At 28.7% G+C, this 14213-nt stretch overlaps 1 protein-coding gene across 1 annotated transcript in view; it reads left to right on the top strand.

Annotated features, from left to right (window-relative positions):
• The window catches only part of LOC129962693 (proto-oncogene tyrosine-protein kinase receptor Ret-like), a 137410-nt gene that overhangs the window by 81420 nt on the left and 41777 nt on the right, over positions 1-14213 (top strand). The window contains exons 11-13 of the mRNA XM_056076618.1: positions 1554-1661; positions 4535-4800; positions 13605-13727. Of these exons, the coding sequence (XP_055932593.1) occupies positions 1554-1661; positions 4535-4800; positions 13605-13727 (497 nt within the window). The remainder of the gene's footprint in view (positions 1-1553; positions 1662-4534; positions 4801-13604; positions 13728-14213) is intronic.

Below are 14213 nucleotides of genomic sequence, written 5' to 3'. Positions count from 1 at the left end.
CCAATTAATCTTAAGAAACCTGCGCGCTGATTGGGGTATTTTTTTTAAAACGATCAATGGAAAATCTAAAATTATCCTTTTTTTTTTTTTTTGATTAGTGATATTTAAATTTTCATAAATTAGTCAGTTTAAGTGATTGATTTAGTTGATTGGAAATTAATTATTTATTTAAAATATCAGTGTTTCAAAAACATTTTGTTAAACGTGATTTCCACAGCAGAAGCTTTATGTAAAATCAAAAATTCGTTATATATAGAGTATTTATTGGATCAAGTTACATATAATAAATTTCCATTTAGACCATTTTAGAAGATCTGTGTCTATTACTAAAGGTTTACAAATTAGCTGTGTAGCCCTCATTTGAATGGATATCCTGTTCATATTAAACAAAACTTGCCTTAAAATAAAACTGATTTATTGGATTAATAATATAGATAGTGTAAAAGATCAAAATAATTTTTCTTGAATTTATTGTTTAGAAAAAAAATAATATTTCATATTTGTTTCATTTCCTACAGATACGTGCCGAAAATCATATTTTTGCAGATTTCATTTCCAAAAAGATTTAATTTATTTTTAAATGGAGCTTTAATCAATGTGATGGCAACACTTTGAAAAAAGCTATTTTTTCCCCATGAATGCGAAATGTGCTCGTGCAGCTTAAATTTTATTTTTATTTTGTACGAAAAAAATTGTTGAAAAATATAGTTAAAATATTTATTTAAAAATTAATTAAAAATAGAAATTTAATTTTAAGGTTAAAACATTGGTATCATTTAAAAGATAAATTTTTGATCTTTAACTTTGTGTAAAAATCTTTTTTGTGAGGTAATATTTTCGAAAGTTATAGCAGAAACACGCTAAAATTTTGTTTATTTTTCAAATAAATAGAATTCTAATTAAAAATTCGAAAAAATAACCCCCAGGTGCACATTCCCGGCCTCCAAGGTATACACGTGTCAAATTTCGTAGCTGTTGGTCGAACGGTCTGGCCTGTAGAGAGCCAACACACACACACACACATTGAGCTTTATTATAAGTATAGATAAAAGTGCAATATTTAAAGAAATACAGTTTACTTCATAATTCAGGAACCAGAGAATATATTTCTGAAGATCTTTGCGAAACTTCAAGCAAATCATTTGCTAAACCTCTTAACTAAAAGATTTTTGCTTTATACAACTTTTTAGAAAAAAAGCCATTTTTTTTTTCAATTTTAAAATAAAATTTTCTCATTCAAGTATTGAAAAACATATCTGAAACCCAAATCTAATATTTTAATGCAAAAAAAAAAAAAAAAAAAATTCAAAAATAAATTTTTTTAGAGCGTTTTAAGAAAGTTTATCCTAACTGTAGTCACATACCTTCATATCAAAAAAAGAATGAAATGAGTTTTATATTTAAACAAAAAAAAATCACTGCTGCTGTCTTTCTGTTCAGGGTTAAAAGATGCCAGTTCATTGGAATAGTTCTCAAAAAGATGTTCAAGTTGAGGGTTGTTAGCGAAAAAATTATTTGAAATAAAGTTTTATAATTTTCTTTTTCGTTTCTAGAAAATGGTGGAATTCAGGAGAAGCAGGATTTGATGACGGAGTTTCTGCTTTTGAAGGAAATATCACATCCAAATATTATCCGGCTTTTAGGAGCATCGCTGGAAAAAAGTAAGTTCCTTGCCACATTCTCTACAATCAAACCGAAGAAGACTCCGATTCATTTTCGAATATAAGAATAAAAATATTTCTGATATTTATTTTTTACGTACAACTTGGTACATCAGAAACAAGACACATCTAAAAAACAAATATTATATGTGGGAAAATTTTTAGCCGAAGACAACATAACAAACAGCCGAATTCGACCATGAAAATATTTCATAAATTATTTGAAATTATTATAATTTTATTAATTATAAATTATATTAACGTCTATTTTAAAACAACACTAGGGTTATTTTGGGACGGACCTCATAATTTTGAACCATGATCAGATGAAGAGGACGACACCGTAGAGACCCCCCCCCTCTCCACTCTTCCACATCACACAACACCAACGGGAGTACGTTTGTCCCCGACGGATTTAACGTGTACCAGACCGCTTACACGACGATTCTTCATTGGAGTTGGGTCTCGAGCCTGAAACTGTCTTATTCCGGAGTCGAGACCTTACAACCAGGCCACCACGGCCCCTCAAATAATCTAGGGATTAGACTTTTGAGGCAAACTTTTACCTCTAAAGAGCCAAATTTGTAAGCGAAAATATTTCATAAATTATTTGAGAGCCACAGACCTAGTTTTACAATTAAGAAACTTATTGGTCATTTATATCTTTTATATCTTTATCTATTGGTCTTATCATTATAATCTTTATCTATATTTTTTTTACATTCAAATATTATATTTTATAATACAAATTTTATTATTATAAATAATTTATTATATATTATTTTACACATTATTTTAATTTATAAATATTTTAACCAATTAATTAATATGATAAAGGAGATTTTATTTCTGAGAAAGTTTTTGATAATCTACTTTTTACCGTGCAGTAAAATTATATATATCGTTTTTTTCTGGTAATGATTCAAGTTATAAACTGATTTCACATAAATGCTTTTATGGCCGATTTCCGTCTTATTAGTAAGATAAAAAAAATTCTTTTTATAAATGTGTAATGAATCATTATTAGCCTTGCCATCATATGTGATATTTCACTGTCATCTTAAATAGAAAAGAATGCTCACAAAAATAAAATGATTCATTCTGACAAACTAAGATGGATTTATACGTTTTTTGTTATTAGAAGAGAAAATTTGTCTCTTGAAGCAAATATTTCTTACGATTCATTTTTGAAAAGCTAATATTTATAAGAAAAAAATGTATGTAAACATTTATTTAATTATTATTTTAAACAACAGCTGACATGGATTTATCTTTCATTGCAATTCTTTATACAAGAAATCTATTTTCAAACGATGCACGCATGTTAATAATAAATTGAAAATAAAAATGCCATTTATATTTTTCCTTACGTTTCTAAATCAAAATTTCTTTTACTGTAAGTTTCCATTATAAAATAAAGTCATGCAAAATATCTGTTCCTAATCTTGATTTGTTTTGTTCCTTTATCAACCTGTTTTTCATTTTTGAGTATCCCCGACTATTGTAACCGCACCAACCATCCTTTAGAAGAAATAATTTTTTTAATAATGATATCGAAGATTAAAGAAGGTTTTTGATTCGAATGAACTATATAGTGGGTTTTATTTTCATTTTTCATTATATTTTTTATAGTAAGATTAATACAAACCGAAAGAAGTTGTGATAAACAAACTTTCAATTGTGATTTTTTTTAAAAACTTACATGTGAGCAAATTAATTGATTTACAATTATTGAAATAAAAAAGTATTTTAAATGTTATTATTGAGCTTCTTTCATGGAACTATAATTATATATAGTTAACTATAGTTATATAAAATTAATGAGTACAAAAGGAATCATATATCAGGAAATGCTGAAAATTATCGCAATAATTATTATTAATGTACACACAAGGGCAATGTGCTATTTCCACAATTATTAAATTCAGTAAAGAGAACTTGTTTTATTTGTTTTTAACTCTTAGTTATTTTAACCTTCTTTCACAATTATTTAACGCGCTTCCGTATTTCAATTTATACGAATTTGGAGATTACAAATTTTTGACGCAAATAACAAATTTCTGTAGATTTTCCCATTTTTGTTTTTTCCTCTGGTACTAATATTAATTTCGCGCACCCTTTGGGATATGCATAGGATAAACTGGGAAGCGCAAAAATGTTTAGTTAGTTATATCGTAAAAATGGTTTAAAAACAGCACTTAGAACATTCAAATTAATTTTACTAAATAATTCATTTATATTGATTTCTTTCAAACTATCATACTTTTTTTGTCGATTTCGGAGAAGTAGAAAGTTTCTTCAAATCGAATAAATTTAATCCGCAGTGTGTGAATATTTAATCGTAATCTACTCGAGTGAAAATATGAACTAATATTTTACTACAAAGGTAAAATAACAGAAACATATTTTTATCAGAATCATTTTAGTGATTGACATACTTTTCAAACAGTTCCAAAAATTCGAATAAAAAAATGAAAAACTTAAAACGACCATAAAAAATGATTCTTCAATCGAATAGAAATTTTCTTCCCTCAAAAAGAATACTTGTAGTAGAATTTTCCGAACCTTTGATTTAGATATGCTCGATTTTTTTTTGTTCGGAACTTTTTGATAAATCTCTTTAGAATAGCCCCTATGAGTGTTTTCGTTTTTCATAAAGTCAGTTTTCTTTTATCTGTATTAGAAGAAAAGAGTAACATCAGCTTGGCTTCAAATCCATGCAACTATACAAAACATTCTTTATTTATCTATTCGTCAGAAACATTATGTGTATGTGTAGGATCCCAATTTTTTTTCTTTCTTATGTTAATGTCCTTATTAGTTAGCGAATATAAGGTATTCATGTGAAAAATTATGCTTTATTATTTCTGCAGATGGTCAGTTCTACTTGATCGTGGAATATGCCGAATTGGGATCGCTGAGAGCGTATCTTCGCAAGAGACGACGTCACAACACCTGTTGCAAGTACAATGCCACCTACGGAATCGAGATGCCGGGCCCTACAGAGGGATACAGGGATTACTACCAGTTTCCATGTGAGAGATCTCGGCACGAACCCAACCACAGTTATTTTCATAAGGAACAGCTCTCCTTCGCTTGGCAGATAGCTAAGGGGATGTCCTATCTGTCCGACATGAAGGTATATACTTATGCTATATTATATCTTCAATTTATTTGCATGGTCTGTATCATAATGAATAAATTACAAAATTCAGGTAAGCGCAGAGGAGTCCTATATAACATATCTCCGTAAATGTGAATTCGTATAACGCAACCAAAATATAACAATGAGTACTTATTCAACATGAATGATCATTTCTGTTGTTGCTTATCCCCCCTTGGATTAAACACCAATTCAAACTAAGTCCAAGGGATTGGTGAAAGAGGGGCGCATTTGCTGTTGCGGATAAAGACTCCGGAGCACCCGAGAGGAGAAGTCTAATTTTAGCTCATATGAAAATGACACTCACACACTCGCTTGCACAACCCCTTTTTACAGAGAGCTTTTTCACACACTTCACATATAGAACACAAGGTAAGGAACAACAAGGACTCGAACCCTGGACGCTTAGATCACGGGGAAGACACGCTACCCATAGGCCAGGACGCTGGCATCAATCCTGTATAACACATAAGATACATTTAACATTTTTTAATAATTTTTTTCGAGGGAGGGACGGAATAAAATACATATACTTAATTGCTGTTTATAGAAGAAAAGTAAGACTGATTATTTCAAACTAGTAGAAATGACTTTCTCGAAATTTTGAACAAGGCCATCAAGCCATTTTATGTTTTGTAATAAAGTTCAAAAAACGGAGTATGTATTTTTGACATTTTTTCCCATCGACTGAAACCATAATTTGTCACAAAACTACAATTTTAGCAAAGACACGACGACATGCCAAATTTCATATATCTAAGTCTTTGAATTTTTGAGTAATCATGCAAAATGTTGACAAGCATAAAGTCACTTCATTGAAGGAGTTTTTAATCACTTTCTTCTTACATCAACATCTACATATTTGCAAATTCTTATGGGATCTTTGTAATAAATAATAATTTTAAATACTTCCTTCTGGTATTACTGCAATAATATTTTTGTATAAGCTAAGCATGAATGCATTTTTAAATTCTTTGTCTTTAGTTTGTTGTAAACAACTGATTTATTGTATAGCAAATGCAATGACATTTATTGGTATATTGTTGTTCGTACTATTAAAATGTTTGGAGAAAATTTTTAAGCAAAAATACTTAAAAATAAAATATATTAGGTTCAAAAATTTTTTATGAAAAATTATAATGTTTTCTTTGATTCCAATCAGCTATTTATATTATCTCCTCGCTTTCCTAATCAAAGATAAACCAAAAAAATTAATCTCAAGAATAAATAAATCAGACAATTGATTAATGAAAGATTAATGAATTATCTCCATGATTTCTTTGATAATACTTTTTAAATGAAAGTTATCAGAGTGAAAGCCTTCTGACTTCTACTTCCGTTTAATTATCTGCTGTCGCCATATAATAAGGCTCATCGCTTCAGCCTGTTAACAGCAATTGCTATATAATTAGGTTTATTAAAGTATTTATACTTGTAGCACTTTCAGTCATATTATAGTTCATAAAATAACAAAAATAATACATTTTGTTTCTACTTTATAGCAGACTTTGGTGACCAACTTGTTAGGCCAAATAACTGACTTTTTAAAGAATTATTATGGGATGATATTTAAGTCATAGCGATTATGCATCTAGTGATGGTTCATCCTAATTTGGTGCCTTTAACATATTATTTCCTCTGATTAATGAAATGTCAGCTCTCTCCAGAGCATTTCTAATAATATCTTGCAGCTGCATTAATATGAGAAATACTGAATTAAGTACAGCTGTGAAAACATTGAATGAAGTAGTCTATAACATTCGAGGAGTGATTTGTTTAAAATTTGTATATAGTTCTGAAATGTATAAATAAAGACAAAATGCGCTTAGAAGCAGATAGCAATGAAAAATGGTTTTATTAAGGATTTTTCAGTGAAAAATTATTATTCTTTATTTTGATTGTAATCTTCATCCAATAGATGTTTTTATTATTTAAAAATATGGCATCTTTCATATGGAAAATATCATTGAAATTTGGCTGACACTTATGTCTCTTTGATTCATCTGCCCGATCCATTTAATAAGCTTGAAGTCAACTTGACTTATTTATATTTCTTCATCTTCTAATTCTATTTAATAAACCTAACAGCAATTTGATATATTTGTTTTTTATTTGCTTGCAAAGATATATGAACTAGCATGAGGAATATCTTTGCAAATAAACATATAATAATAATAAACAGATATTTTCTAGATCTACTAAACACGACAGAATATCATATGACAGAAACCATGTCTTTTCAACCGATATACATTACATCACACACACACACACACACAAAAAAAAAAAATGCATTTCGGGCCTGTGTCATGAATGCTTTTCAATGCTTTATTCTTTGCCGGGAAAAACAACATCATCACTCATCACAAAGAGACGCGCTTTTCTATGATCTTTTCAAGTTTTTCAATTTTTCACTCGCGTTTTTGGCATTGTTTGAGAAGTATGTCAATCACTGAAATGATCCTGTCGAAAATATGTTTCTGTTATTTTGCTTTTGATAGTAAAATATGAGTTTTTATTTTCACTCGAGTTGAAACATCACTGAATAGTCACGCATTTCGGATTAAATTTTTGTGAAAAAAGAATTTTAAGATGTTTTTTTAAAATTTATTTGACATGAAGTATTGGAATATATTCACGCATTTAAATAGAAGAATAAAAGATTTCACATATCTAGCATTTGAGTTGATTGTATTATTTCTGAAATAATGCCAAATCGTTATAAAAAAACTTTTGAAATCGAATGATTAATTTTAATAATTGTCATCTATTTCGATATGATAATGAATGATAGGATGTAAAAAATAAATTAATTTGGCAGCATTATCACTTTCAACGATCATCTTTTTCTCAATTTCTTGGACGGTATCGATCTAATGGTATGTTTCATCTTCGGTACAATATGGTCTCAGGATCAAAATCTGAACCTATCGAATATTCACTATGTATGCAAGATTAATGAGATTTTAATTGCGAGGGTCAAGGTATTTTCCCACTATAGTAGCTTGAAAACCTCGATAAAAAGAAGGCAATGTCGTCCTCGTCTTCTAATTATACTTCAAAATTATAAAATCTGCTTCAATTAAGATCTCGTGCTGCTTTTAAACAGTATTTAATTTTACGGAAGCTTTAAGAAGATTGGATCAATCTATCAGGAAAATTGAACTAAATAAACTAAAGTTATGTTGTATATAGAGACATTTCTTTAAAAAACATCGAGAGTAGTCTTCTAAACCTTTTTCGCATACTCCCTAATAAACGAGTTATTTTCCCCTTTCTACGAGTAAACTTGCGAACTCTGGACAAGGCTTGAAGGCTACTCTTTGTGTTCAGAATCCTGTACATGAGTGTTTTGTATTTTGTAATTCAGTGAAGAAAACAAATTTTTTGAGTTATCGCGTTTCCATGCATGCGAATATACAGACAGACCTTTAAAAGCTTTGTTCAAAAATTTGGTCTACGTTTTAGATGCTGAAATTGTATACCAAATTTTATTCATCAAGTTCTTTGTGTTTTGTACTTACAGCACTCGGACAAACGAACTTCCTGGGAATGACTTGCATATAAAATTATTTCGAATTAATTCCAATAATTCCAAAAATTTGTTTCTCTGTCTCGTGAATGTTTGAAACAGAAGACTGACTCCGCAAAATTTCGAATTCTTCTACGATTACAATATTTTCTCTTAGTAAGTTATTTGTATGCGAGAGAATAATAAAAGGAAAGAATTTACACTGTGTATGTAACAAATTTTTAACGGACTAAGAATTATTCATAATTTTATTTCATAAAGAAGGTGCTTCTTAAATGCATTTACGTAAATTGTCTTGTTGGCTTCTCTTCCCAAAGCCTATTTGGCGGCTTTAAACAAACGGTACACATAAAATGCTAAGTCTGATCTAAAAGGATAATATTAAGATTTTATCAGTAATTTTTATTTTCTCCTATATGAAATATAAAATCGTGTAATCTTTAAAAAATTCGAATTCGATTATTTTTTTTACAAATCTCTACTTTTTAGACCTCCATGAATTCGAGAAACACATTTTCGGCAGTACATCTGTCTGTCTGTGACCAAGATAACGCAAAAGGGCTTTGAGTAAGATCGAGTGTAATTTAGTGTATGGGCTTTACACCGAATTCGTAAATTTCAATCGAATTTCTAATAAAATCCCTTCAAGGGAAGTCTGTCTGACAGTTTGTCCGAATGTAAGTTAACACAATGGCTATAAAACGAAGAGCTAAATAGATGAAATTCGGTACACAAATTAAAAATCTAGAGTGTGGATATCTATAAAATTTGGAAGCAAATCCATCAATGGATTGACCGTCTATCTGTCTGCATTTTCATGCGCATGTAAACGCAACACCTAAATATAGTGACATTAATATGTAGATATCTATCAAATTTGGAAGCAAATCCATCAATGGATTGACCGTCTATCTGTCTGTATTTTCATACGCATGTAAACGTAACTCCTAAACGGTGACATTAATATGTAGATGTCTATCAAATTTGGAAGCAAATCCATCAATGGATTGATCGCCAATCTGTCTGTATTTTCCTACGCATGTAAACGTAACTCCTAAAGGGTGACATTAATATATCAAATTTTGTGATACTGTGAGAGCATCTGTAGTTCTGTGGAAATTTTAGTTTCAATCGGTTTGGAAAAACACATCTAAAATATAAATTTTACTTTCAAGTATTTGTAAACGCATGCCAGGGATTCATTATCACAAAAAATTTCTAAAGATAATACTAAAGATAATTTCTAAAGATAGATTTAGTAAAAATATTAAATTCATTCTAAAGATTAGTATTTCATAATTATTGTTTGTAAATGCCATGCAAGGTATTCTTGACCTCATGAAAGATCCAAAATTTTGTGCTGAATGAAGAATAGAATACCCTTATTAAAGAAAAGGAAAAAAAATTAAAGGGACCACTCTCCTCGGGTTTTAACATCTTTCTTTTGTTATATCAGATGAGGAGGGTCTTGTATTATTGAAAGTAAGGAATACTTTAAGAGTTAGAAAGGAATATCTACCATATCAATGTTCTGCTCTAACTTTATCTGAAAGCTCATTTCATATTATATAGCATAAGTTGATCATTGGCCAAGAAGAAAAGCAGAGTCCTCAAGACAGTGTGAATTTCACTCCATTTACAGTTTTTCCAGGACGAAAATGATGAGTTAAATTTTCAGCTTCATTGACTGCCAATTTTAAAGAATTTGTGTGGTGGCTGTGTACTCTTGAGCTTAATAGGGTGTAACTGTAGAATTTCGAATTTATTTTGTATATGTTTAAAACAAGTTTTAATCAGTTAAAAATTTAATGATTATTCGTTATGCAATTGCTTTAGATACTGAATGTACTAACTAATTATTAAATGAATGCATGTGTGAAGAATAAAATAATTTCAAAACTATGATTACAAAATAACATAATTAAAATCACCTTTTATTATTTGAGCATCGCATTATATGAAAACTATTATATTCATACTATTTTTAGAATTTTAAAGTTAATATTTCTCAGAATTCTCTTTACAAAAGATTGTTTTCCTAGAAATTTTGAATATTAATTTCCTGCTAAAGCGTTTTCTTCAAGATTTTGGTGTAATAAGAGGTTAGAAGGTGTGCGTGATTTCTACCCTATCATTTTTTTTTCATTTTATAACAAACTTTTTTAATTTTCTTTTTTAGATTCCACAAATAATATCCACTTATATATAACGCTAACTTGCGAGGCACTAAAATGCTCTTATTATTTATTGACGAATGGCAACAGTCATAGGCAAACAAATGACACTGTACGAACTTTTCAGCTTTTTACATCTGTATTAATTCAGTGCTTTGTTAATGAATGAAGCTGCAAAGTATTATTAGAAATATTCTGTACAAGGTACATGAAAAACTCTTATACACTCAGAGAAAATGAAATCCAACAGAAATAACAAAATAGGCATCAAACAAACCTAATCGAGCTCGAAAATAGACTTAAACATTACTAAATGGATTACGCTGTGACTTAAGATATTTGCATAATTTATATATTTGCAAAACAACTACAAAAATACATTTTTATTTATATCTCTTTCATGTATGCACTATGTTTGCTTTATTTTTAATAAATTTTTAAATGTTTGTCAAAATTAATATTTAATGTTATGGAATTTAATTCAAACATTGAAGGGCAGGCTTTTGCCAACGTTAAAATTAAGGTTTAAAAAATGCTCTCTTCGGACATTAATTTTGAAGTAGGATTTTCACTTCCACTTTTATTATGTTTGTACTTTTTAAATTGTGCACACTATAATTTGTTTCGACTTATTTAATTAAATTCATGATTTCTTTTTTCAATCTTATCCAAGAAAAAGTATGACATTTTAAAACAGTATGCATTTTATATTAATTATTTATAGCTTAAAAAGTCAATAATCTGGCCGAACAAACTGGTCGCCAAAGGCAGCTAGTAGGATTTAAGTAAAATGTTTTTTCAAATATCTAATTTTATGTATCTTTTATTAATCTTCCTTAGTTATAACCATTGGTTGAATTGAAAATTACAGTATGGTCTGTTGACATACTCCTAAACCTTCTTCAGTTTATTTAGTGTCTTGTAAATTTAGATTTAGAAAGGTTCGAGTTCAGATTTATAGAATTTTTAATTAAAATACTATGGATTGCAACATTTCGCGAGTCTTTATTTGAAAATAAATTTAAATTTTAGGGGTTTTATGATGCAATTTAAATATTCCTAAATTATTTTAATTAAATTAATAAGTTGCATTCCTTTAATCTAAATGTAATTTAAATTTCTTTCATGCGTTTTTCTTGGGCTTAATGCTCTTTCTTTTGGTTTTTAAATCTATTCTAAATTTTCATTTTTTATTTGTAATTCTTTTTTCTTGTACTGTGATTATCATTTCTGATTACATATTGTTTTTTGTAGTTTCTTAATGAAATCCATATTAGGCTAATTTTTCAATTTTATGATTTTTATTTTCATATTTTTAAATGTTAAATGTTTAAACAGATTGATTGCTTTATAATACAACATAAATAGATTTAGTTTTGTGAAGTCTCATTTTATAAAAATATTTTAGATTTATCCTGTATGCGCAAAGATTCTGAAAAAACGACAGATTGTGAACAGAAATGGAGATTGCTCAGAACATTCTCATACAACCACAGAAATTAATCACTTTCTGTCTTCAAATGATTGATCGTCTTTCTGCTGACATGGGAGAAAAATTGCAAACCATGTACCAGTCTAACTATTTCCAGCATTAACATGATTAGTCTGTCGCATGGCTGATTTTAAGTTTATTAGGAATATGAAAGAAACGTTATTTTTTTAACAGCTACGACGCATAACAGTAGTGATGGATGAAAGCAAACATTTCGTTTGGAAGAGATCAGTATTCGTTTGGAACTCTATTATTATTCATAATAAAGATAGAAGCACCAAAATAACCGTACATATTGTTTGCGTATGTTAGAGTTTTAAAACAAAGGGATATATTTAAAAAATGTTTGCAAAAAATTTGTAAAAGAAACTTTTTTTAAAGCTTCTTTAACGTGCTTGCTTATTATCATATGTATACAAGCAAAAAAATGGAAAATGCCCCACTTTTTCTTGTAACGCTTTTCTTTTCCTTTCATAAGATTGAATATCGGCTATTTACATGTCAAACTTAAGCTTTGCAAATTGAGGATAGAAGGGCTCAAGTTCGAAACTCGATCTCGCCATGCATTTAGCCCCGTTAGTAGCGCACTATATAGGCTCTCAAATGTCAAATATTCTTCTATAATTGCAGTATGAAAGTAAATGTTGTTGGCGCAGACATAACTTTATCATTTGATCATGATTTTTAGTAAACAATTCCACCCCATTGTAGTCCTCGGCTGGTTTCAAAATAGTACATTAAAAGCTTCAAATGACTTTCTTTTTCCACAAGCTAATTTATAATATTAATACTTTTATTGAATTTGAGGTGAGGCTATATATATAGCGTAGGGCATTTTTCCTTTAAATTTGGTAAACTCTATATAATTAATGTCTCATTTCGAAGAGTATAAAAAAAATATTTAACAGCAGACCACATCATTTTGAACCGAGGTTGATTGAAAACAACGATATCTAATCCGATATCCCAGTTTCTAAAGTTCCACGTCACAAACGCTAAAAGTTTTTTGATATGCGAATCTTCATTGAGATCGGGTTTTGAACTAACGATCCTCCACACACGAAGCTCAGCCTTTTTCACTAAGCAACCTTGATCATTGTTATTTAAAGAAATAATTAAAAAGTTTCATGAGTTTGTGTTTAATACTCATATGTTTTTTCCGTGAAAGAAGTAACCTTAAACTTTTTTTAAAACAAAACAAAAATTATTAGAGCCTCTGTATGAGTAAATTTTTGCCGTAAAAATGAAGCAGAAAACAAAAAATTTAAAAAATTTGATACATAAAAAAAAACTCTAAATTTGTTTTCAACAAACCATAATGGTTTTAATTCAAAGCCTTCTTTACTTACAAAATAACTTTTTAACTTTTATATTAGATACTCGTGTCACATTTTCAAATTGACAGTGACTCAGTTTGTTTTTTTTATAATATAACAATGTTTATACAGATTTAGAATTTGGTACGATAACTGTTTGTTTTCACTATTTTTTTAATTCAGTGGTTTATAAAATCTCTTTTTATATACATTTATGATGTATTCTTTATATATTAAAAATTTTCTTGCTTATATTTTATTTCCAGCTCGTTCACAGAGATTTGGCTACAAGAAACATACTTTTGGCGAAGCACAGAGTAGTTAAAATTTCTGATTTCGGCCTCTCTAGAGACATCTATGAAGGCGATGCCTATCTGAAGAAAACAAAAGTAAGTTTTTGTTCCAATAATTTATTTTATAAATATATATTACCTCCTTGATATGCAAAGCCTAATCCTAAAAAAGTATAATATTTAAGTTTTTTTTTTTAGTATTCTAAATAACTTTACTTATTATGATATATTTTCTTTGAGCAGGACTCCTTCAGGAGTAAACATATCTTTAAAAAATTTTCCAAGAATAATACTATTTTAGAAAAATTTATTTTTCTGGGTGAAAAGTCAGTATTTTATTTTTGTGATACAGTTTTTCATTCTTGAGAATAAAATATTTTGTTTATTTATATTAATTATTTTTTAACTAAGATTCATTTTCATCATTATGTGGTAATATACTAGAAGCATCTAAAAAATCCGTATTTTTAGCTGATTTAGCATTTGTAGCATTAAATTTTTAATAATCAAAACTGTCTATTAAAATTTCGATTTCAACATTTTTTCACTTATACGTTTTCTATGGCATTATCTTATAAGATA

This window comes from Argiope bruennichi, chromosome 1 (genome assembly GCF_947563725.1).
Source record: "Argiope bruennichi chromosome 1, qqArgBrue1.1, whole genome shotgun sequence".
Lineage (NCBI taxonomy): Eukaryota > Metazoa > Arthropoda > Arachnida > Araneae > Araneidae > Argiope > Argiope bruennichi.
Note: the sequence above shows the minus strand (reverse complement) of the source record. Positions and strands in the feature narration are given on the sequence as shown.